Genomic DNA, 25,704 nt, shown 5'->3' with positions numbered 1-25,704 from the left:
ATAAAATCGCACTTGCTATAATTTTACTAGCTACAGGGAAGGTTTATTACTAGTTGCATGCATGAGATAGCTATGCGCTTAGTCATCCTTGAGGTGTTGCCAAAGAGAGAGAAAGAGAGAATAAACATCTTAATGATTAAGACAAAATATACATTACAAGCATACAGGGGCCTAGACACAGGGGTACCATGTGCTGATGGATCAGTACAGGAGCCCTGGCAAGACTTACATTAACTAAAATTAAATTAAATTACAATACACCAAAAAAAAATCTATATCTACATATAAGTAATACTTAAAGTTTACCTAAGGTGGTCTAAGAGATCCCAGTCCGGGGAGGCTCTAGAATTAAAAATTCTGTAAGAACAGGACACAGCAATGCGAGCTGCCTGCTCAAACAAGGATCTTACGGTTTTCTTTGGCACTTCACAAGCAGTAGCCATTTGGGCAATTGTTTCTGACAAAAAGTAGCCTAAACAACCAATTTCAATGGGAACAAAATTGACAGTTAACCCAGAAAGCTGGAGGTCATATTGCAAGGAGCTATATCGACTCTAGCTCTAGCAGCAAGAAGATGTTGCTGGGTATTAGTTGGTACTGTCAATTCGAACAAACAAATGGAATCATTTGAAACCAATACCAAGTCAGGCCTGCTGAGGGTGGAGGAAAGATTGGTTGGGATGGTACTAGGGGGGCTGGAACTAGCTAGATAACCTGGAAGGTTAGCGTAAAGTTCCCCTACTATGGGGGTGGGGACATAGTGGGGATTTGACAGCCGATTTTGCCCCAGTAGTTGGGAATTTGACACCACGATTTGTCAAATCCCCTGTATTCCCCCCGGGGGTGGGGGGGACATGAGATTGACAAGTCAGTGTAGTCTCGCGTGGCCAGACCGCTTTTTCTCCCACGGCGCTTATCGATTAGAAATTATAAGCGCCTGCTCGGAAAAGGGTCTGGTCTGGTTAGAATTGCTGAGTCGTTCTTGACACCTCCAGGGTGGCGGAGGTGTTGAATGGCCACGTCATCTCTAAGCGCCTCTACATCGTTTTTTCACTGGGAATGGCCAGCAACCTATGGTGTGCATTCTGCTTGCAGCCTCCAAATTGCCCATCGAACGCGGACAAGTTTAAAAAGTTATTTGGAGGCAACTCTGAGAAAGAACAGAGGGTGTTAAACTGGTTGCTTTTGAGCAGAGGTAAGACATGTTTCTTCAGGCTGTTCGTGTCATTATCAGAGTAATGACACACAGGAATTCCATCTTCTATTTTCAAAAGTGATGCACGCCTTTGCATATTTTGCCAAAGGCTTTTGAAGTCAATAGACAGGCTTCAGCAAGAATTGACTACTGTTATGTTTAAAGCAGAATCCACTCTTCAAAAGGTCTGCCTAGCATGTGAGTTGCACAGATGTCTATAATTGATATTTAGTATAACGATGAACTGTTTTAGCATTTGGCATCAATCAATCACAACCAATTGATGGTGCTCAGTCAACTGTTAATTTGACTCAACTTCATGTTGCATCTCAGCCGTCCAATAGTTTCAACAATGTTCCACTACCATCTTCAGAAGGAACAGTGGAAGCAGCAACAGATGGTTCTTTGGTAGCTGCAGATAAGGATGCAAATGGTAAACTTGGTACACCGTCTGCTAAGGTATGGGGAAATCTCAAGAATACATACATGTGTGCATGCACACATGTGTATCTGTTATATGATTTGTGGTGCCAATTATAAAGTAATAGGCATGTTCTTAGTAACTATGTTTATCCTTTATTAATATTATCACAGTGGCCCTTTCCTCATACATGTGTTGTCCTAATGTGTTTTGTTACAGTTGGTAGTGGATTATCCATGTGGAGAGGAAAAAACGTTTGAACTGACACCAAACAGGAAGAGGCCCATGATGTCATTGGGAAGACGAAACTACACAGCAGCTGCCAATGGATTTACCCAAGCAGAATGCTTATCTGAGCATATACTTGATTCTGTTACACTTCAAGTCCGACATGAAATGGAATATATATGCTCGGAAGGATACAACTCTATCTTGCGTAATCCATCACCTAAGAAGATTCAGGAATTTAACTGGAGTGACATTTGTACTGAATTGCAAGCAGCTGTGCCAACACTTTTTAAGCTGCTTAGTGGCTTTCTTCCAAAGGCTGACCAGAGGTTTCTTGCATTGGTTATATGCATGTTACTGAAGAAACGCTGCAAATTCATGTCCCTAGTGCAGACTGTGATGTCCACACTCTTATATGGACAATCTGCTAAGAAGCAGGTAAATCATGAATTGAATTATTTCAGTGCTTGTTAAATTTATTCTTTTAGATCTACAACTACTTACAGCCATTTATGCTGTGCATGTCAGCATCAATGCTGCAGCCAATAATTGATGGTGTGGTTAAGAATTACAATGCAGATGTATTTCTTTGGGCAGATAATTTGAAGGAGCATTTTGAGGTTCATTTAAAGTGTTATAAGGATACGTATAAATGAATTTTATTTGATAGCTAAGATTTGACATTGGTTTAATGCCTACCCTCCCTCTGGAGAATGATGATGATGATGATGTCGCAGGTGAAGACAATCATGAAGACGATGATTATTCAGATGTGGAGAGTTGCTACAGTGATACATCACTGGACTCACCCAATTGGGAGCCCATGGAAACTGATGAAAGTGATGTCATAACATCTGAAGGTATACCAATTTTCATTGACTATACTCAAGGTAGTTTGTTTTGTAGTGAGAACTTCTGAACCACCCATCAACAGTGAACCTTCTGTGGCACCTGAAGCTTCAGGAACCAATGTTATTGTTCAAGGTTTAGTGAGAGCTGATACTACAACAGCCACTGTAACAGCAGGTTTGATTTTTTCTTACAAATTTATAGCTTTAGTATTTTTTCTTGCTGTGCATAGATGCAAATCGAACCATCAGTACAACACAGAAAGGTCAAGAGTTAGCAGCATTGAATTGTCGAGGATTTGTCCTAGTTGGGGATAATCTTGACAAAAACTTTCGTCCAAGCCATCAAAGGGAAGATAGACAGACCAAATCTCTTCACATTTTTCATTCATATGCTGTGAAAAATCGTGTGGACGTATCCTCCCTATCTGATAAACCAGCTTCAGTAGTGATTTCACCTGAGCTGTTTTTATTGACCAGAAGTGATATTTCAAAAATTTTAGAGGAGTTTAAAGTATTAATATCAAGGTAAATATATACTTATATTTTGATGTATTCTTGCTATGATTTTTTGCAGGGTTTTAGTGCAGAATGTGAAGAGATTTAGTAACCAGGTGAAGAAAGTTACTTGGCATATTCCTTCAAAACATGAAAAAGAAATGGCTGCAAAGTCTGTAGTGGTAAGTATTGCTATTAATGTTATTGCTAATTATGAGCATGTATTTATAGGTCCCATTAGGTGTGGAGTTCAAGAATGAAGCATACATTGTTGACATGTCTCAAATTATGAAAAGTTATAACAAGTACGTACCAGTGGAGGAATCTGTTACTACCATTAATGTGAATGGACGTGAACATACCTATGACAGCTCTCGTTTGTACCAATTGCTATTTTTTGGTGACCAGCTTACAGTTGCTAGAGCTCGGGGAGCGGCAGTGCTAAGAGAGCCAGAGAAGAAGCGATTAGAAAGACTCGCAGGATTTGTACCTACCATAGCCGATTGGCATGCTAGGATGTGCCTGGTGCAGGTATGTCTGTACTACCAGTCAAAATAATTTTTTATACTTTTACCATTTAGGTGATTTGGGGGAGGTTTTTTAGTAATAAATCACATGAGCGAGGTACACTAAACCAGCTCAAGCACTTGGTTAACCGAACTGCTGTTGGGGCTAATCCGAAGAACAACATGAAACCTACTGAAGATTTTCTTACTGTTGTCATGTGCGCCCATGTAGCAGCAGCAGCCAAGCAGCTAGAGACAGCTGGAAATACAATTGAAGACTGCAATGCAGTTGCTGGGAATATTGTAAGCTATTTTGTCAATATCATGCCATCTGATGGAACACAGCCTTCACCTGTAAATGACAGCAGGTTTAACTATGCTACTGATCTGCTTACAATGTGCCTTGTATGGCATGGCTTTCATGATGCAGTGAGAGAGGGGGATGGTGACAGGATTGTTCTGTACTGGAAGCTGCTGCTACCTGTGTTTCAACAACAAGGTCGCTATAACTATGCTAAAGAAGCATTCTTGCTTTTGGCACAGACTTTGTACCTGTCTGAACGTAAGGCCACTGAGTTAAAGTGGAATCGCACTGTAAACACCAGTGGAAGGACTGGATGTAATATTCCGTGTGACCTCCATATGGAACACTTGAATGGGACTCTGAAGTCCATGTTGCGTAATATGGGATCCAATACAAAAGACTCTTCTGTAGACAGGGCAGCCAAGTCATTAGGGGTGGTATCACAAATTTGTAAAACATTTGAAGCTGAAAATGGTATAGCAGTTGCAAAACCCTTCTCATCTTACCCTTCCTTTACAAAAGATTTGGAAAAGATGACTGCTGTTCTCATTGATGAAAAGGTGTTCAGCAAACAAGTGGGACGTAGAATAAAGATGTATAATAAACAACCATTTCTCGCATCCCTAAAGTGGGAGAAAATCAATGAGTGGGTTAAAAGTAAAATATTGAAACTTGAAATTTTGTAATTTAATGCCATGTAAGTTATTATGTTTCACAAATTATTACACTGTTGACATCCACATAAAGAACTACAAAGGTCACAACATCGACAGCCAGTTATACACTGCTTGTCTTTGCTAAACAAAAAAAATTTAAATAATAAATACCTACGACAATAACCAGTGTTTGCTGCATAATCCTTAATTGGTTTGGTGGAATTATATGAACTGTTGCTGTAAAGTATAGCATCAGCTGGAATTCCATTTCTTCCGGCTCTCCCTGTTTGTTGCACCAGATCCTCCAGTGTCGGTGGTAGTCCCCAATTAATTACTCGGGAAATGTCTGGAATGTTAACTCCCATCCCAAACGCACTGCTGGCAATTACCACCCTGAGAATGGAATCCATCTTACTGAATTCATCGATAATCGATTCCCTATGTTCATTACTTGATACTGCTGTAAATGATGTCAAAAGTCTCAGTTCAACAATATGTTCAAATCCTGGAGGTTCAGATATCTCATGGCCAAGTTTGACTTTTACCATAGAAAATACTTCAGCACATTCTATGAGCGATTGGCAAAAAATCACAGTCTTTGGTGTGTTTACACGACTAGAGATAAGTTCACTGGCAATGGTAGTTGTGAACTCTTCTAGAGTTATAGACGGCTTTACAATGTATTTAATGTTTGATCTATCCAAATTCAAGCCAACCATAATGGGATCATCCATGGCCAGCTGCCTCTTCACTGTGGCAACAGTCTGCTCAGTGGCTGTAGCAGTAAGTGCCATTACATTGACAGATTTAGGCACCAAGCTTCTTAGAGATCCTATTTTGAAGAAAGCTTTCCGAAATTTTTCACCCCTGCACATAAAAAAATTGATATTAAGAGTCAATCACACCTTGTTCTTACCACATCTGAACACAATGAGCTTCATCCACTACAACTGCCACTAGTCTCTGCTGGTAGTTGCTTTTCTGCAACATATCACGAAACCTTCGATTGTTTAAAATATTCTCTGGGCTTATATACACTAATTGTACTTCCCCTTTAAGTACTCTCTTTACGGCAGTGTTATCATCTTGTGCTTTCCCAACAAATTCTACTGAGACTCCAGTAGGTGCAAAGTTCTTCTTTTGGTCCACCATCAAAGCAATTAATGGTGTAATGACAACAACAATGCTACCAGCACAACCTTCGTTAACATTAAACAACATATTTAGACATATTGCACAAAAATTTCAAGAAACTTACCTAACATAAAATCAAACAGTAATGGTAGAATAGCATAAATCACTGATTTGCCATACCCAGTTGGCAAAATACCAAACACATCTTTGCCTTTAACAAATGCTCGAACAGCTTCCTCCTTTACATTAACAGAAAACATTGAACAATGCGAGGAACAAAGAACGACACTCTTATACCTGTTTCGGCTTTAACGGAGCAAGGCCCATAGTCGTCAATGTACATGACAACGCGTCCTGAAAACTCAGACGAGTTCGAGGATGAGTTTCATGTTGCTGTGGTGAAGGTTCAGGTGAAGCATCCATACCGAGCCATACCGAGATCCATACTCTCCATAGTGAAAAAACGATGTAGAGGCGCTTAGAGATGACGTGGCCATTCAACACCTCCGCCACCCTGGAGGTGTCAAGAACGACTCAGCAATTCTAACCAGACCAGACCCTTTTCCGAGCAGGCGCTTATAATTTCTAATCGATAAGCGCCGTGGGAGAAAAAGCGGTCTGGCCACGCGAGACTAAAGTCAGTGCAAGTGCATTACGATTTGCCGACAATGTTCCAAATAAATAGAATACCGGAGTGAATTGATAGGGTTCTTACAGGATTAAGAGGACGTACTGATGTCCTAGTCTCGTCTCCCATCCGCCACGCGATCAATCACGCGAAGGTCGTCTGGTAATCGAGCGGTTGGGCGGCAACAATTCAGCGCGGGCCGCAAACGATAATTAATAGGCGGACTGGTACACTCTATTCGAAGCGCACGGAAACTAAGGCAGAGCAAAATGGCAACCGGTTTCTCCCCTGCTCGTTTAACGGAGAAGCCGCCTGACTATCGCGAAAGTTTTAAAACGAAGGAAGGCGTCTACCAAAACTCTAAGATGTCAAGTTATTCGCGGCCAACTAAGGCGCCTTATTTTAACAAGCAGAGCTTACCAGTACATTTGTCGCTGGTGCGTACTCGTGGAACAAACGCGAAGGGATGGATCGCGTTTAATGTCGGAAAGGAACTCTACTGCTACGAGCAATGCAAAACAGGCGAGGTAAAAAAATGCCTTATAATATGATGGGCATTATTTAGAATTTTACAGCGTCCAGACCTGAACAAGCCGATAGACAAACATATATATAAGGGAACAGTTGTGCCGGTCTGCCATGACTTCAACCAGATGACCACTGATACAAACCACCTGGATTTGCTAGTGGGATTCTCCAGTGGAGCAGTACAGCACCTTAACCCACTGAATAAAGAGTCTCTAGCAGTGTTTAATGATGATGTAAGTCTTAGTTACGTGTGTAGTCTGTTCACGTTCACCTGACCCTGTAATGCCACTATGAGAAATGCTGACTAGGGCTGTACAATCATGAAATAACCTATATTTCAATAAGTAAAACCATTTTACCACAATAAATAATATCTTGATAATGAAACGTTGTGTAGAGTACTTTTACAAGCACAGTTTTGTGTAGTTATAATTGTTTACGGTTAGTATCCCTTGGAAAAATTGCCTTTTTCAGCATTACCACAGCTGATTGTGACCTTACAAGGTACATCAGCCTGCTTTTAATATACAATAGTCGACAGATTTACTATTATCTTGAGATATCGTTAGTAGAAAATTCATTATCTTTATGACAATAATGGGATAGATATCACGATAATCATGTTATTGTTATTATCACACAGCCCTAATGCTGACCATTGATATGTGTTTAGGTACAGCCTACAAGTTGTTACTTGTCCTTTCATAGTAATTACGACTGATTCTCCAAGAAGTTGCATGTTTCAGGGATGCATGAATGTTTCAATTTCAAATTCTATGACTATGTAGTGTATGTGACTGTGACCAAATAAGCCAAATACTTTTATGCGGCTAAAAGTGTAACCGTATAGAAAAGACATCTGTTGTCTTTCTGTAGTAAAATATTAGCACCATACTGAATGGGAGTATCTGTCCTATGAACTGTGACTAAAATAATGTCCACTTGGGGGATACTTTGAGATAATAAGTCACTCTCTAGAGTTCCTATGGATACAAATACTTGAAATAAACAAGGAGAAGACATCCTGACCACCTGGCAGCGTTTGGGCGTTAATCGGAGAACTACAGGTTCGAGGCTGTCCAGGTCCAGTCATGGATTTTTTCTCCTTTCTCCACCTTTTCAAACATAATTTCTGTAACAACTTTAAACAGGCTGTAGGTCCTACAGACCTTCAAATAAAATAAAAAAATAAGCATTCACTGCACATTTCAGAACTGGGTAGTTTATTTTCAATAGTGACTGAACACTGCAAATACTGTTATGTGCAATTCTGTTGGGAGGTTTGTATGGCTGCCAGTCTGCTGCTAAATATCTTATTGATGGAATGCTTATTGTTTAGAAAAGTTGAGCCTTGCACTTATCCTCATTTTAGAAGTGGTGGTACCCCTTGTGTGCAAATCTGCAACAGGTTCTTCCACTGAAGGGTCCAGGTTGACTTTTCTAGCTAATCAATTGTGCATGATATAGTTAGTTTTGTGTGAGATATCATGGTATTCCAGCTGTGATGCAGTGATGTTAGTATGCAAACAAGTACTTGCATTTGAGTAGGGGTCATAGAAATAAGAAAGTGATGAAACAAAGGAAGTCTCCTACACTTGCAGGTATATAATCCCTACCTCAGTGTAATAAGCTTGTCAATAGTAAAGCCATAACTGCAACGTGTACTAGTATATATACAGGAATAGGCAACTATCATTGGTTCATTGTTTTATTTCTATGACCCCTCTACTTGAACTAACAATTCCCAAGTTTTCCTTGTACTTGTTTACTTGTAACACAACTGTGACTGTTGAACCAGTGCACACCACATAACAGGATAATATGGTATCAGACTTATCATAAAACTATATTTTAGTCTAGACATACGCCCTGACTTTTCCATTCAACTTCATTTTCAGCACCTGTTGCACAGCACAACAAATGAAGATATAATACAGAAAACACCCCTGCAATCAATCCTATCACTATGGAAATTACAGTTGGTTTCCACTATTAGCATGATATTCAGCACAGGAGGCCATTATGTGCTACCCTCGACCCACAATCCAGCTACACTTGACGGCTTGGCAACATTGTCTAACAATCATATCCAAGTAAAAATTTCAGAGTGACCCCAAACTCTTCCCTACAAGATTTTAAATTTTCCATGATTAACTCATGCAAGCATAACTTGACCACAAGTAACGCTATAGGTTTGACTGTTAGCTGTTACTTAGGCCCAAGAAATTCCCTTCACCTATCGCAGCATCTACAATGGATGCATCATGGAATTACTTTTGTCCTCCTTTAGATATTTTTGGCAGGGAGCCCAAACCTTACTATACTGTACTGTATTCTACTTTTCATGTAGTGGTTCTGTCATGCACATTAACAATGGAAGGAGTGTTTCAATTAATTTCATAAACTGTTTAAGCATTGTCTGTAACAATGTAATGAATTAGAAGCTACTGCTAACTAGTGCTAAGACGATGCATCCTTATCAGTTGCTCATACTTATTGTGTCTTGATGTAATTTGCTGTGTTGCAATGTAGTATCAGATGATGACTACGTAGCATTTGGATACAGTAAGTCCTTAAACCCCTCTAATCTGACACCTAATGAGTATGTTAATAAAATTAGTGTGTCTCATTTTACCATTGTTAGATTGTAGTTACTATACAATAATTATACTATATGCAAAGGCTAAAATGTAGTGTTTGTAAAGTTCACAGTCCTTTGGTGTAAATTTTACACGTCCGTTTTTATTGTGAGAGCTTTAATATCCCTTTTAGGGCAGTTTGCATGTGCCATCTTTACTTGGTTAATCATCGCACCTTAATAGTAGCCACACACTTTAATGGTGCCACGATCAATTTTAAAAATAAGGGCTTCAGTGTCATTTTTGATCATTGGGTTGTGGTCGAATTTGAATAGTTGTTGCATTGATTTTACTAACTATGATAATAAATACTGTGGCATTTAACCAAATAAATATGGTATAGAGTTTTGTGTTTATTATTATTTTATTAATTAATAATGTACAAATTCAATAAGAGACCAAGAGTTCATAACATATATGTACCACTCTGCGTGGGCAGTTCAAAGGCACCGCCAGTGCCATAATTTGTATATTGCACTGCTGCAGACCACAGTGAGTGCATTATAACTTATAACGCACTGGTTGCAGTTTTGTAGACCACAACGAGTGCATTATAAGTTATAATGCACCGGCTGCAGTGCAATATACAGATATTGCACTGGCTGCAGTTTTGTGCAGCAATGCACAAGTGCCAGCAGCTGAGACCACTACTACACCTCACCTAATAGGTGGAAAGGTACCTCACAGATCACTCGAATTCTTTTATAGCCTGACATGTAAAGGTCCAGCTGTAACACTTATAAAGGCCAGGTTTCTAACATTGATTGTGGGTAACCAAGCCGAACGTTGCAATGACGTTCAGGGATTTTTCTAGAAAATAAATTGAGGGGAGCGATCCGAGTTTTTCAGAAATTGAGGGGGGAGGGGGGGGGGGGGGGGGGCAGAGCTTAAATTAGGCTAAATCACCTATTTACTCAGGCTGGTTGAGGCAGAGTTCAGGGGGGGGCAAAATCATTTTCAGGAGGGGAAAAATGCCCCCTTTGCCCCCCCTAGAAAAATCCCTGACGTTCCCTCTACAGTACTGCAGCCACCTGAGATATTGAAAGCTAGTACGCTATAGGATAATTATATAACTAACCTGCATTCGCTGTTCGACTCTCATCATGTAGTGCTCACCATGCCAGCGTGATCACTCAGTCGCCATATAGACTAAGCGCCAGACTAATCGCCATAGTGATTTTCTCTAGCGAAAAAAAAAGCAGCTAATAGACAGTTTAAGTAAACAAAACCAAACTACTAAATGATACTAGTCTAATTCTTACTATTCACACTGGCTAAACTCGAATCTGATGGCATGACAAAAACCAGTTACCACAATTGAACATAAAGGTGAGTATTATTTAGAATATAATAATTTTATTGAGTCATTGTCGAAGTGGACTACAGTTTAATCTGAGCTCAGATGGCACCAGACTAGTAAGGTGTATAAGTACGTTTATATATTGTAGACTAGAGTTGTGGCCACCGCGTTGGCTTTTTCAATCGCCATTGGCTGCTTGGTAAACATTATACATATTGGTGACGTTATGTCTTATGAGACTCTCCCCACCTATTAGGTGAATGGTACATAACAGTTATACAATGTGCACTCGTGCTCTGCCTGTATAAACGCACTTGCCTTCGGGCCTGACGGCCCTCAGGCTCGTGCGTTTATATCAGGCAGAGCACTCGTGGCCGTTATATAACTATATAATATATATATATAGATACTGAGGAGAGTATCCTACTCCCTGTAGAAGGGTGTACTGTGAAGTTACGATGTAACAACAAGATCTTGCGGTTTGTGGTGTATGAGCAGCCATAGAAGTACAAGAATCATTAGCACCATTTCATAATCGCAATGCTCAGGATAGTCGTATTCGTGAATGGCCTAGCAAGAAATGCCTACGAAGTGGTCTTAACCCATGAATGAATGAATGATTATAGTTCGGTGAGAAATGCTTAGAGCTGGAGTTAATTTGGTTGCTAGCGACGTTGTTAGGCCCGCGTTCAATCAATATCATTCTCAACTAATGCATCATTGATTATTAGTGATGCACCAATACCACTTTTTCACTACCGATCCGATACTGATACATTTGAGGCCAGAAATGGCTGATATCGATCCGATACCGATACTTTGCCGCACAGGAATTTCTCTCAAGAAACAGCTAGTGATTTAGCTTACTAAACTCATTTGCTAATCCCATCAACTGCAATTTGCTGGATTTGTGGCTATCAATTACGTGCGAAGATAAGTTTATGGCTTCAATAAATCTAATTTCGTGGCTTACTTCAGTTTCCACTGTGCTAATAACGCTAGTAGCTGGCTTCTTTTAAGGAATTCATGGCTTACCATACAGCGTAATAATTCGATGGGGGGAATTTTGACGAATTTGACGAATTGTTGCAATTCGTCAAATTTTTCCTCGTCAAAGCTCACGTGACTGGTTAATTAGAATACTGAAGTCAGCACATTCGTCCAAATTTTCCTCGTAAATATTTGACAATGAGTGAATTCATCAAAATTTCCCCCCGTCAAATTATTACGCTGTACGGTATATCAGCTTTTGCTCAACTCCGTTCAATGCGCTATGTACGCCGCCATCTTGATAAGTAATTAAATGACGTCATTTAAAGTATCGGGCATTTATAGCTTTACCAATACAAGTCCGATACCGCCAAAATAGGGCCGATACCAATACTAGTATCGGTATCGGTGCATCACTATTAATTATACAAAGAAAAACAGGCTAACTCAGAAGTGCTACATCATAATTTCATGATACGCCCTTCTACAGGGGTATATGAGAGTAGGATACTCTCCTCAGTATATACGTATATATACATATATTTATTATGAACTCTTGGTATCACGTACATATTATAAAATCAAATGATTGTTCCTAATTAAGTAGCACATAATGGTGTTCCAGTCTGTCTTTGAAAATGGTGATAAGAGGTTTTAGCACCTGTAAAATTTAGCCAAACAGCTCGAGTTGCTTGTTTTCATACACAACCTGTTTTTCTTCACTGAACATTGCTGAGTAGCACAAAACGGTTACCCTTTTTCTCCAGCAAACTGTAGTTGCCTACGTAAATCCATCACAGATACAATGAAACATACTAATTTTGAATGTATTGCTTTACATCTATGCAAATGCTTGTTAGCAGGAGTAATAAATTCTTGCGAGGATTGTAATGTTGCATGATTTATTTTCGCACATCAACTTGTGTGAGAGAAAAGTCTGCTATACGGTACACTTACAGCAACATGTCATGATATATGATATATTCTATGAAGTATTGTGTGCATGAGCATTTGCCTGTATTTGGCAGTTACAAAGGGGCATGACATCTATTGCGGCTAATGGGGTCACAAGATACACATCTGGCATGTAGCTTTTAAAAATAATTGAAAGCACAGTGTATGCCTGTTGAACTGTCTTATTGTAAGCTGGACAATGGTGATATAGTTTGGTCCTTTACTGGAGTAAACTGTGTACCTTTCAGTTTGATAGTTGTAGGAGAATTTGTGTGGATGACAGTGCTGGTCATACTGATATCAAAGACGTCAATGTACTTGAATCTCACAGTTATTTCAACTGCTATTTTAGAATGCAATTTGGGGGGTGTAGGAAGGTCTTGCACAGGAAGTATGTGTGGTATTGACAGAGCTCAAAATAACAGTAGGCAGTTTCTGTTCAAATTCCTTGTACAACTGACCAATACTTTCTACTGCTGAACATGTAAAAATAACCCGACTAAATTACCAGTCACACTAATAAAAGTCAAGCAAATATTAATAGTAGATCACTGTCAAATTCAATTTCAGAGGATCTCCCCAGACCCTTGTTATATTAGCATGTAATGTTAGTGCTGCAGACCAAAAGTCAGTAACTGCAGCACAAATTTTGTTCTGGCCTGCAGTTACTGGGTTTTGAGCACTGTATTGATATAGTTTTGAATTGTTAAATCACTTCAAAATGTGCAATGCAACAAAACAGACTTAAAACATGCTAGGACTTATCATGATGTGCTTCCACTATCCAACACCATAATATTGAATACTCTTCACAAATCCTGTAAAGTTTGGAAGCTTTTAGTATGTAAACTGTAAAGAAGTCCTGAAAAGGTCTCCTATTGGCAGATCAGAGGATCCTTAATTGTTGTTGTTAATTGGTTGTTAAGGAAACATTTAGTACCTGATGGCCTACAGTGACCATGAATGTAATAAAAGACATTGCCATAGCAACTGTTCAACTTTGTTGTTTCAGTATGTAGTATTGTGTAATCTTTTTCGAATTCCGGAAATTGAAATCCATGACATGATATTTAATAGTTCTTTAGTTGTAGTGAATTACAATGGGGTTACTATTCAGTGGACTGGACTACTGGACTGGAACACTGGACTGGACTACTGGACTGACATATTTTTGGTTTTTACACATTCTATGGTTGGATTCATGGGATCTTGCTAGTAAGCAACCTTAGGGCACCTGCAGTCCACTTCTAAACACTGAAGACAAACAGTGGAATATGCGAAAACTGTCTCTTAATAATTTCGCTATTGTTCATTATGCCACTATACAACACTTATTCCTTACCTGGTGTGTAGTAATGCTGCAGGCAGTGCAGGGAACTGAATATGACAGCAATATATTATAGTTAACCAGCGATCAATTAGCCAGTAGACAATCTTTCAAGATATCCTTGAGGAGCAAGCTAGTCTCGCCAGCATGGCCAGACCTCTCTAGTCAGTGCAGGGGCTTACCAATTAGAGATATTTCAGCATGGGCGCTTATAATCTTTATTTGATAAGCCCCTACACTGAAACAGCGAGACTAGTGAGAGCAAGACTAATGAGACTAGCTTGCTCCTCAAGCTTGCTCTAAGGATATATCTTGAAGGATATTGTCTACTGGCTAGTTGATTGCTGGTTAACTATTGCTGTCACATTCACTGGCGGAATTCCCTGCACTGCCTGCAGCATTACTTCACACCAGGTAAGGAATAAGTGTTGTATAGTAGCATAATGAACAGTAGCGAAATTATTAAGAGACAGTTTTCGCATATTCCACTGTTTGTCTTCAGTGTTTAGAAGTGGGCTGCAGGTGCCCAAAGGGTTCTTACTAGCAAGACTCCGTAAATCCAACCATAGAATGTGCAAAAACCAAAAATATGTCAGTCCAGTAGTCCAGTCCAGTGTTCCAGTCCAGTAGTCCAGTCCACTGAATAGTGACGCCCGAATTACAAACCCTTCTTTCTAGTGCATGCGTGTGTGTGCATAGTCAAGTGGCTAGAGCATCGGCCTGGTAATTGAATGGTCCCAGGTTTGATGCCTGGTTATGCGAAATTGGTGTTGTTGTTGTTTCCTTGAGCAAGAAGCTTCTCTCACATTGTTCCAGTTTGCCTGTTAAATGGTGACCTGGTGTTAACTGGGAAAGCAAATGCAACTGTCCATGTCTCGCATAGTTAGTGAAGGTCGAGGTGGATTTCGGGTGCCCACACCTTCACCTATGAGACATGGTAGCCTCCTGTGGGTTACTAGCCCTGCCCCAGGAGGATTTGCCTGTGCTGACTCTTAGCACGCGAGTAGTGCACAAGTGTCCCAGTGCTGGTACACTGGATAGGTGGAACCATGTGTCCAGCTGCAGCCAAAGGCTTTGCTTGTGCGTGTGTGTGTGTGTGTGGGAACTATCATTTCAGTGAATGTGGACAGTGTTACATTACATGTGTACCCTATTCATATGTTAATCTTGGTGTTCTCCGTAGGGTTCTGTTGACAATACTCAAGTGACATGCATCAAATGGTTCCCTGGCTGTGAGACAATGTTCGTCACTGGCCATAGAAGTGGCCACATATACCTCTGGGACACTGAATGTAAGCAGAAGGTCAGCGGAACTAAAGTACAGTTTGGTTTGACCAAAGAACTGGAGTCAGAAAGTACAAAAATTTACACATGCAAGTCAAAGCAAAAGTGTCAAATTTTAGAGAAGTGGTCTGTGGGCCATGGATCTGTGAATGAAATAGCTTTTTCCCCAGACTGCACTCACTTGGCTGTGGTAAGCCAGGATGGGTATCTGCGAGTATACAACTTTAAAATGCATGAGTTATATGGAAAAATGAGAAGCTATTTTGGAGCACTGCTTTGTGTTTGTTGGAGTCCTGATGGCAATTACATTGTGACAGGAGGTGAAGATGATATGGTGAACGTTTGGTCATTCCAACACCGTAAAATTATTGCAAGAGGAGAAGGCCACAAATCATGGATCAATGCTGTTGCGTTTGACCCATACACTAGTAGTGCTGGTGAATCGACAGGTGTTGAAATAGTAGACAATGAAAATGACATGAGGCCAAGATCTTCTAGTATTCCGAAACAGGTTGTTGAAGAAAGAAAGTTGGGTGTCATTTCTTACCGGTTTGGCTCTGTGGGCCAGGACACTCACATTTTACTATGGGAGCTTTCTGGAGATGCACTAAAGATACGACGACCGTTTACACGACTTAGATCTTACCGTAGAGACTCAAAGTTTCTGGCTGATCAAAGTACCAGCCATTTACCAGATGATAGAGGTGATGCACTTTCCTCACTGAGTCCATCAAGTCAGTCCATGTCTCCCAGGCCAGAGGAATCTGTATCCCAGGGAGGAAGTGTAACTCAAGAAACTGAAACTCATTTACCAGACTCACAAGTGAAAATGGAGTCTAGTCTACCTGTAGTTACAGTAAACGACGCTCATTTGCAGGTGAACAATGCTAAAAATTTAAAAGAAAGAAGCCTTTCTCCAACCGGGAAAAAGAAGGGCCGCTCACACAAGGATAAAAAATTTCCTAAGAAATTACGTAACATGTTTGTTAGCCCAAGCCACCATCGTGTCAATTCTGCTAGCAGTGGTTTTGGAGAGTTCACAGTCAGTGATGATACTGCTCCGAAGATGAGCGAGGTGAATCTTATGGAACCTCTAGTGAACAAGAAGATTTGGTCTGAACGATTAACTGGTTTATGTTTTAGAGAAGACTGTGTGTTTGTAGCAACCCAGGATGGGTTCATTCAGTGTTGGACGCGTCCAGATGGGTCGGAACGTTCGGATAGTCCTGATGAAGTTACTTCAGCCTCCAGCGATGTTCCTTCATCACAATCACATAAAAAGGTATATACTTGTGTTTATAAGTAATCTAGTCATGGCAATGTTACCTGTCTACTAACATTAGCATTGTGCTGAGTTAGTACGTATCATGTTTGACCATCTCAGCAAAAACCTGCACAACTTCCGAATTTCATTTTTTTTTCCCTCAGCATTATCTACAGTGTCCAAGGAATGGAAGCCTTAGTCTATTGTGGTAGGTAGTAAGTTTTGGAATTGTAGCACTGGACAGTAGAAGGAGCAAAGAAATCAATATACAGGCACTAAATTTGTAGCCATAACCTGCATTGGTGAAAATGTTTTGGCAAATCTATCAAGGCATAGTTTCACTTGTGCATACACGTTTTATAACAATGATCTTGTTTTCATCTGCTAAAAGGACATATAATTCTCCATGAGTAGGCGAATAAGACAGTGTATAGGTTCAATCGATCTGAGTCTTGCTTCTTTGAGTAATGGCTTGATTAAATTTTGCATTATTTTTTACTTTGTGGCATGCATAATTTCACCATTTAAAAAATAAAGTTTTTTCTCATAATGCATGCTTTTGTGAACTAGGTGGGTTTTTACTGAGATGGCCACATTTGTGTACAAGTGGATGTACTTAATGCTAAAAGGGAATAATTTGCCAATGACTACTAGATATTGGCTGCAGGGTCAATATATACATGCCAGCCATTTAGGTGCTTTTTTTACCTACCTTTTATGTTCTTGTGTTTGTACTGTTGTTGTTTGTCCACACCTGTGTGTCTGTCTGTCTGTCTGTCTATGTAGTGTGTGTTGTGTCGTGTGTGTGTCGTGTGTTGTGTGTGTCAGGTGCCAGACAGTATGTGTATGTTTTAATAACAAATTCTACCACAAAAACAATCATCGTCCCGTGATAGAACATACACTGACCCAAGGTAATATGTCCTGAGCCTCCATTCAAGAAATATCACGCAATCGTAATGCAGCGAAACCTCATTATAGCAGCTACTAGTTTATAAAAGATGTAGCAGCCACTCTTTAGGTCACTGAGTTATACTTATATGATGTTTCACTGTACTTTGCATGTCATTGCAAGTCACCTTGTTTTGTATTTGTTTGTACTTTGTTCTTTGTGTTGTTGTATATGTATTCAGTTGCTTTGGTAAGGAAGAACGGCTTATGCCGATTACCTAGAGGATAAATAATAAATCAAATCAAACCTTTGGACCCAAATTTCCTAACCTAAGCAGGTCGCTTTGTACACACATTTTTGGTGATATTACAATGACCAATTTACAGTTTTGTAGTAAAATATTCCTCAAGTATGCCACATTGTGTTATCTTGTGTGTTGTGTTGTAGAAAGTTATTGCGTATATGGATCATTTATCTTATGTATCGTGTGTGGATTTTTTTATTTTTTTTTTGCTTTATTATACTGTTGTGTCTGTTTTCTGTTTGTTTCAGGATCATGTTCCATACTCGTTTTCTGACGATTCTCACCTGATGTCTACGCGTATTTAATTGCGTTAAAAGAGTTTTATAATTTCTTTGTATTGGAAGTGTATATAGATTTTATCATTGTGTACAATAGTTCTATTTAGCTATACTACATAATTAGGAGTGGTGTATATTTTATTATTTAATAATATTGTGTGATTGTTTCTTTTTAAAAAAACGAACCACATGTTAACAAGTGTGTTAATTGAGCATGAAATTCTAACTGCTTTGTTGTACTTTAATTTTGCTGTAAATGTCAAGTTGGCATATCAGTCTATAGAATTGAGGAATTACACATTTCGTGTGATTTTTTTGAAGTATTCAAACCAAGCTTGGTATGGAGATTCACCTTGTCTTGTAGTAAACCCTTTTCTTACAAGGGCAGCTCCAGGAATTTTGGTGACAGGTTTGCAAATTTTCTGTTGCATGCACACTAAATCTAGGGGCTTCCCCTAGTTTGAAGGTAAGAGATTGAATCTAGTAACAATTTTCACCAAAAGAATCTTTAAGAGCTGGCGTTAGGAATTGCTACTAACTGTGACTGCTCTATTAGAGTATTTTGATGTGAACGTTAATTTTGATTACCTGAAAAAACATTATATACTTGACCAGTTTCAGAAGCTCCTCTGGATCCGCCCCTGCAGGTGAATCCTCCGATGATATGCAGGGGTGGTTCTAGAAAATTTCCAACTCTAGCCACATTGTAGCTATTATATTGAAGTCTAATCAGCTAACTATGGATAAAATCACCCTAATAAATGGTTGAATCTTAGTGGGCCTACACAGAAAGATGCAGGGCTGGGGGAAGTGCCCAGGCAAGAGCCTGGCCAATATTTTACTGTAAACAAGTTATCCATGAAAATTTACCATCACCAAGTTATTTTGATAGCTTTGTCTGACTACTAATTTGATGCTTCCCCCAGCCCCGAGATGTGATGCCTTATCCCACCATAGATGATCGCACTGTGGCCTAAGCTATGATAGCTAAAACGATAATTATTTTATAGAGGCGCTTAACAAGCTTTAAAGGTTACGTTTGTGGTTACGGTATAGCTAGATCGGGTAGACAGCTACGTAATTTGATTACTAAAGGTTACTTGCTAACTACGGTTTTACAAAAAGACTCAAACCTGATCGAATGTTGCTGTCATTTTGAAAAAGCCGGAAACCGGTGAAACCCCATAGCAAGAAGGGACCGCGCCTTATGACGTGATCTCTTAGCTAATCCATAAATAATATACCCCTGCGTGCCGGGTATATTATCTAAGGCTAATCTAGATCTGTTTACAGGCAAGTTAGAGGAAGGGACTTCCCGTCAACCACACGGAACTTGCTAATTTTAATAAATAGCTACTGTTGTTTTTTGAGGCTGTTCAGTCCACGCACGACTGTAATCTATATAATAATTCTGTAACTCTTTTCCGGCACTGCCCCGTCGTTCTTGGTCGGATTCCAATCGGATCGGTACCATTCAAATCTAAAATTTAAGGCGAATCTTTTGATCCGGGATTGGTGGCGATTCGTTGAACTTCGGAAAATATCCTTTAAACCACCGTAGCTACCCGAGGAAGACACGAATGTGTCCATAAATTTCTGGATACCTTTATCGTGTTACCAGTCTTCCCCATCCCAGCTTACACCAGACGTTTCTCTCCCCCTGTGGACGACAGAACGAGAAACGGAAAATCGAGGCCATAAAATTTTTAAACAAAAACTCCTCCCTGGTTTTTCCCCCGATTAGCTTCAAACTCGCTAGACCAACTACCCGTCCAAAACAATGTGTCATAAGGTGGTTTTCGTGTCTGTCATTACGTGCTAACCTTGGTTGCGAGATACTCATCACTGTCAATGGCCATTATAAGTTTACGATACGCGTGTACGGCGTTCCGGTATACACGCGTTGCCAATAGAAAATCAGATGACGTATTGGTCTAAAAGCTTACAATGAAATAGGATCAATCACTTTTTCATGATTTAACCAATCACATCAGCTAATTTGATCATGTGATCTGGTGTGTACGCTATCATCCGGCAACTAAAAAAAATTTTTTTATCACACCCACCAGTATAAAAGGAGAGTTTCGTAGTGGGTGTGGCAAGTCTACGAGCTATGATCGGGCTACTTGACAGTCTACATAGGGAAGACTCGCCAGGAATACACACTCTGCACCCTGCTGTGCTGTCCACTACAAGGATAGAGAAGTGTCAGCTACTGCGACATGAATATAAGCAGGTCAGGGACTACAGACAGACCTAAAACGGAGGATTACCAGCAGCACCACTGTAAGGGAGAAGGAAACAGTCGTAGTAGGTGTGGCAATTTAACTAGCTATGATCACTCCAATCAGGCTACCTAACAGACTAAACAAGGAAGATTCGCCATTATGAGAGATGAAGAACGGAAGATTACGTTCAACTACTCTAAGGCCACTCCAATTGGTAATTATGTTTCTGGTCCACCGCCCGCGTCCTTCTTGGAGAATGTGAAATTTCAGAAATACATGAGTAAAATGCCCGCATCAGCTTTTTGAAAAACTTGCAAGATTTCAGAAACAAATATTGGGCTACAACAAGTATGCTAATTCTAACTATCTGAGTGTCTTTTATCAGTGAAAACCTGCAAGAAATGGGCAGAGTGTATAGTACGGATCGATATACTCTAATAGAACAGTCAGTAAATCACAAACAAACACTATTGAGCAGTCACTTCATTGTTGCTTTGTTGCTGAATTTCGCCCGCCCCCACCTAAAACTGATTTTCAAAGGACCAGAAACATAATTACCAATTGGAGTGGCCTAATAAAACATACATCTATCTTACCAGGATACGAATCGTGGACAACATCATGAAGTGACTGTTGCAGTCTTCAATGTGTAGGTAGACATAAGATACGTTTTCACTCCTTGGTAACTCCACAGGGACAGCTGAAACTTCTAGAAGCTCCTTTTAACTACCCTAATAGAACACACACAACCTCTCTACCAACAGTCAATCTCTCTCTCAACCTCTCTAGAGTAACCACTCTTCATATGAAGGATTCATCTTGGTAATGCACCTTGATTCAGAAAGCAACAAAAGAACTCTTCTCTATCCAAATCCACATGGTTGTGTTGACCTTGCTCAGTACAACTGATAAACTTGAATACTCAATACTGTACTGCATACATGCTTGGTCATGCGATAAGTAAACATTACAATACCATGACTAGGATGTAGAAATAGAACTACAATTCATTTACTCAAATTGACTACATCAGTAAATATACAAAATGAATGTAACAAATGCAAGTTGATTTAGAACATAGCTCATTGTGGTGATGCACCAACTATTGGTAAATTGATCCTCATATCACACTCAATGACTTTATGTTAGTTCATGCAACATCATCAAAATGAAGTTGAGTACATCCCTGCCATTCAAAACTAATCTTTTTCATGTATGTGCATGATTGTAATGTGACACATCTTGATACGCCGGGTAGTGCTAAAAGCCGGAACGGAATGGAACGGAACGGGGCGCGCGCCAAGTTAATTAATCGTTTTTGCACATTGTACGCCGTTTCTTACCATTACATAGTGACTAGAATTGTGCTGAAGTTAGTTTTCTTCTACTTGTAGGCATGCTAGAAATCGCTCGCTCGGAGTTTCTATTTAATGCCCACTGCACGAAAGCGTTTTGCAATTACCTACGCTGAAAAACTATCATTTAACCTGCTAAACTATTATTTTGTAAGCACTGTAAGTATATGATTCACAGCCACTAACATGCACTGTGGTTAACTCTCGTAAATTATTGCCCATGCTTGCAGACTTCAGAAAACCATCCTCGCTGCTACTGAAGAGTTGGACACGACTATAACATGAAAATACTACAGTAGTTTACCTTTTAGAATGTTAAGGAAGCAATTCTACATCAGGATTAAACAGAATTTGATGGATTGGTAAGAGCACAACATGCTACGTGGCGGGTATTAAATAGAAACTTCGAGAGTGCGATTTCTAGCTTGCATATAAGTAGAAGGAAATGAACTCTAACGCAATTCTAGTCACTGTGTGGCAGTTGGAAACCATGCAAAATCTGTCTCAAATGATTCTTCTACTTGGCGCGCGCCCCAATCGGTTCCGTTCCGTTCCATTCCGGCTTTTAGCACTACCCTGATACGCCACCTTCATGTGAACTGTGTTCTGCATGAGTACTGTACAGATGTGCAGAAATTCCAGTGCACACGGCCACCAACATTACACACAATTGAGGAAATTATGTGTGCACATCAGTAGCTATGCGTAATCATGTCTTTGTTGATATGTAATGATGTGAAGTAATGTTCAAATTTAAGTGTATTCACACAATAGGACATAACAATTGTCTTAGTATCACGCGCATTTTGTGCGGGTACCACTAGTAGTAACTACTTATATAGCTGCGTGACTTTCCTGCCGAAATCTGATGATGGAGACGATCACAGTGAACACGTGGAACGGAAGCTCGATCGCATTCAATGCATCGACTGGCTCCCAAAATAACTGCACCACCTTAGCTAGCTTGGATCTGATAGATGTATTCACCAGGTTAAATATTGCAGGGGCTGATCCAGGGGGGGTGGATGGGGTGGCTAGCCACCCACCCTGGATTAAACTATATATCACGGCATGCAAATTAAGCATTAACAGCTCATACTAATCATATAAAACACTACTTGTACACATTTTTCTGCTATGTTTAGTTGCAAACTCTTTACATATTTGTTCAACATTCAGTTGAAAGCTAAATCCTTGCATTGCTAACACCCCAAGGTTGCCCAGTCTTTCATCCGTCATAGTGGTGCGCAACCACAAATGAATTTGCCTGAGACAAGAAAAGGTCCTTTCTGCTTCAGTGCTTCCAATCGGAAGTATTACCAATATGCACAGGAGTTCTCTTATATTGGGGAAGAATATTGGATCTGCATCTTCACTCAGCAAGTGAGTTATAGACTTCTCCTTTAAAGTGGCATGGAATTTATTGCAGTGAGCTTTCCATCTAGCAAGTTCACTGTCAAGGTCATCTTCTGCTGGTAGAAAATGACTCCATTTAGATTTTAAGATGGTACACAGTTGATGTTCGTCTTTTGTGGTAATTACAGTGGGCACCAATGCACACAGTTCATAATGTGCTCGTGTATCTACAGAAAATCTGGCTTCCAATTCACTTATAATTGAGTCTAACAAAGGAATGGTAATTGTCACTCTCCAGTAATCAGTTGGTGAGCTTACTGTAGGGTTTGGTCTAGTTTGACGGCCTCTTATAACACGGGGCATACTTTCGCTGCTGCTAATATCCCTGCATAGATTTAGAGCTTTATGATAAATTCTATTATGTTCAGCATTTACATTTTCACGAAGTTGCTTGTAATGCTCCTTGACTTCATCAACTTTTTTAAAACCAAAGTATACCTCTTGTAGTCTACCTTGTAAACATTCTGCAATTGGTTTAATCGGCTCCAATAATTCTTTTGATAGCAAAAATGCAACCACGTGCTCAAAGCTAGTAAAAATGTGCTTCAAACCATTAGCAGTGCTACGAGATTCAGAATCCCAGTTCCAAGTATTTCCATCAGGATAAATTTCATTGTCATCATCAGCAGGTGAACAAATATGTTCCCAAGTCTTAATAAGGTAAGGATACAATTCTAAAATTGTGGTGAAAGTATTATGCCGTTCAACCCATCTTGTTTTACACAGCCCATTTATCTTAGATTTCCTGGCAGATGGACACAAGCGCTGAATTATGTGTTCAAGAAACCGTTGTCTCTTTGGAGAGTTGTGGAAGTATAAGAACGCCTGATGACAGTTATCAATCATATTTTTTACAGCTTGAACCTTTGAAGAATGGCATATTACTAGATTCAAACTATGCAGGCAGCAACCTTGAAATTCTGCATCTGGTGCATTATTCTTTATATGTGCTTGTACACCAGAATTTGAAGAGCTCATGGAAGCTGTTGTATCGTATGCCTGCCCTCGGCAATTTTTAACATCAATTTCATGTTTTTGTAAAACTTGCAAGATGCCATCTGCAATGCTTTTCCCAGTTATCCTCTGAAGAAAATGGAAGTCAAGTAACACTTCGTGCTTTATTGGCTTCACACGAAAATTTTCATTATCAATTTCCAAGAACCTTAAGCAAACCAACAAAATCTCCTTACCATGAGATGTAGCTTCATCAGCAATTAATGAAAAATGTGGACACTTCTGTATGCAGGTTCGATAAAATGCACGAATTTGGTCAGCAGCTATTTCCAGTATCTCGTTTTGAACGGTCTTACTGGTATATTTTGCATTCTTTGGACCAAGTATTAAGTGTTCGCTCAGTGCTTTATTGTTCTTTGCCAGCAATCTAAGTATGGCAATGAAATTTCCTTCATTTCTTAATGGCTCCTGTGTAAAGTTCACCTTATCCTGATTGTGACCTTGGAGAGAAATTCGTTGCTTTGCACACAATAATACTGTCTCAGCAATTGTTGGCAATACTTCAGTATTAAATTTAAAATTCTTAGAGCTTTTATCAATTAACTGACTATCGATTCTTGATTCAGGATTAGCCCACCTTCTTGTAAATTCAAAGGCATGATCTACTGTTCTCAAATGATATGCATGTTTGGCATGCCTCTCCATCAACTCCTTGGATTTGTTGTAATTCTTGAAGGGCGTACACACAAATGCACCGAGATGTGTCTTTTCACTGTCAGTTAAAAACAAAATGCAGGGCAAACACCATCCTCCTTGACTATTCTCCAAACCATAACGTAACCATTTGTAATCTTGAAGCCATCGAGATTGAAAAGTTATCTGTTTTCTTTTCCTTCCTCCAGAAACAGTGAAGTAGACTGTGTCAAAATCAGTGCTCCTTAGATTGCTTTGTGATGAAGTAATCAATTCATATTTTTCATGATCTTTTATTATTCTTGATCTACTAATGGCCACTTGCAGAATATCACTAGATTCTGAGTTAGATACAAAGTTCACGTTAGGATAAGATGGCTCACCATTGCTATTAAATTCAACAGGATCACTATCATGGAAAGTTTCTGGTGCAACCTCACGGCAAAGCTCACCAGTTGATTGTTGAAGGCTCACTGTCAAATTATCTGGCCAGTTAGCTGCTTCAATGAAATCCGCATTAACTCTAATACTTTCAGTAGTGGAAGGGGTAGCCTCTGTCTCTTCATTTATGCCCTGAGATTGACATTCATTCCCATCACTGTCATTGTTGATACCACTTTCATTAGTGATTGTGACTGGAGTTTCACTTCCAGACTCAGTCTCATTGTCAATCAAACCTTCTTCCCCAACTTCACTGTCACTGTTACTTCCATCAGTAGTAAGGGTTTCACTTAGAGGATTCTGTCCTTGTTGGGCTATAACTTTTGATCTAAAATAATCTAAAATAGACCTGGACATCTGTACAAACTAGCACATGGCATCTACACTAACAGTGCACTTTATTTGAAGCAAAACCTTCAGGTGGACATTTATTATTATG

General features: G+C 39.7%; 4 protein-coding genes across 4 annotated transcripts; 2 read left to right on the top strand and 2 right to left on the bottom strand.

Moving 5' to 3' along the window:
- Positions 1-888: 888 nt before the first annotated feature.
- Positions 889-6,230, top strand: LOC136269100 (uncharacterized). The gene is made up of 11 exons (XM_066064570.1): positions 889-1,195; positions 1,250-1,393; positions 1,449-1,654; positions 1,836-2,282; positions 2,333-2,464; positions 2,515-2,704; positions 2,751-2,870; positions 2,926-3,220; positions 3,270-3,372; positions 3,422-3,721; positions 3,772-6,230. Exons 1-11 carry the CDS (start codon positions 1,060-1,062, stop codon positions 4,684-4,686), a joined length of 2,988 nt encoding a protein of 995 aa, XP_065920642.1. The 5' UTR covers positions 889-1,059; the 3' UTR covers positions 4,687-6,230.
- Positions 4,652-6,403, bottom strand: LOC136269103 (ATP-dependent DNA helicase RecQ-like). The gene is made up of 4 exons (XM_066064573.1): positions 6,088-6,403; positions 5,915-6,029; positions 5,573-5,855; positions 4,652-5,523 (listed from the first exon to the last, which is right to left on the bottom strand). The coding sequence occupies exons 1-4, from the start codon at positions 6,211-6,213 to the stop codon at positions 4,713-4,715; spliced, it is 1,335 nt and encodes a 444-aa protein (XP_065920645.1). The 5' UTR covers positions 6,214-6,403; the 3' UTR covers positions 4,652-4,712.
- Positions 6,404-6,623: 220 nt separating this feature from the next.
- LOC136269102 (WD repeat-containing protein 20-like) lies at positions 6,624-18,386 on the top strand. Its single transcript, XM_066064572.1, has 4 exons — positions 6,624-6,945; positions 6,994-7,179; positions 15,340-16,722; positions 18,149-18,386. Exons 1-4 carry the CDS (start codon positions 6,688-6,690, stop codon positions 18,203-18,205), a joined length of 1,884 nt encoding a protein of 627 aa, XP_065920644.1. The 5' UTR covers positions 6,624-6,687; the 3' UTR covers positions 18,206-18,386.
- Positions 18,387-22,846: 4,460 nt separating this feature from the next.
- Positions 22,847-25,622, bottom strand: LOC136268801 (52 kDa repressor of the inhibitor of the protein kinase-like). Its single transcript, XM_066064263.1, has one exon. It carries the CDS (start codon positions 25,620-25,622, stop codon positions 22,860-22,862), a length of 2,763 nt encoding a protein of 920 aa, XP_065920335.1. The 3' UTR covers positions 22,847-22,859.
- Positions 25,623-25,704: the final 82 nt, after the last annotated feature.

Source organism: Dysidea avara, chromosome 10 (genome assembly GCF_963678975.1).
Source record: "Dysidea avara chromosome 10, odDysAvar1.4, whole genome shotgun sequence".
NCBI classification, from domain to species: domain Eukaryota; kingdom Metazoa; phylum Porifera; class Demospongiae; order Dictyoceratida; family Dysideidae; genus Dysidea; species Dysidea avara.
The sequence above is the reverse complement of the archived record's forward strand: the minus strand, read 5'-3'. Positions and strand labels throughout refer to the sequence as shown.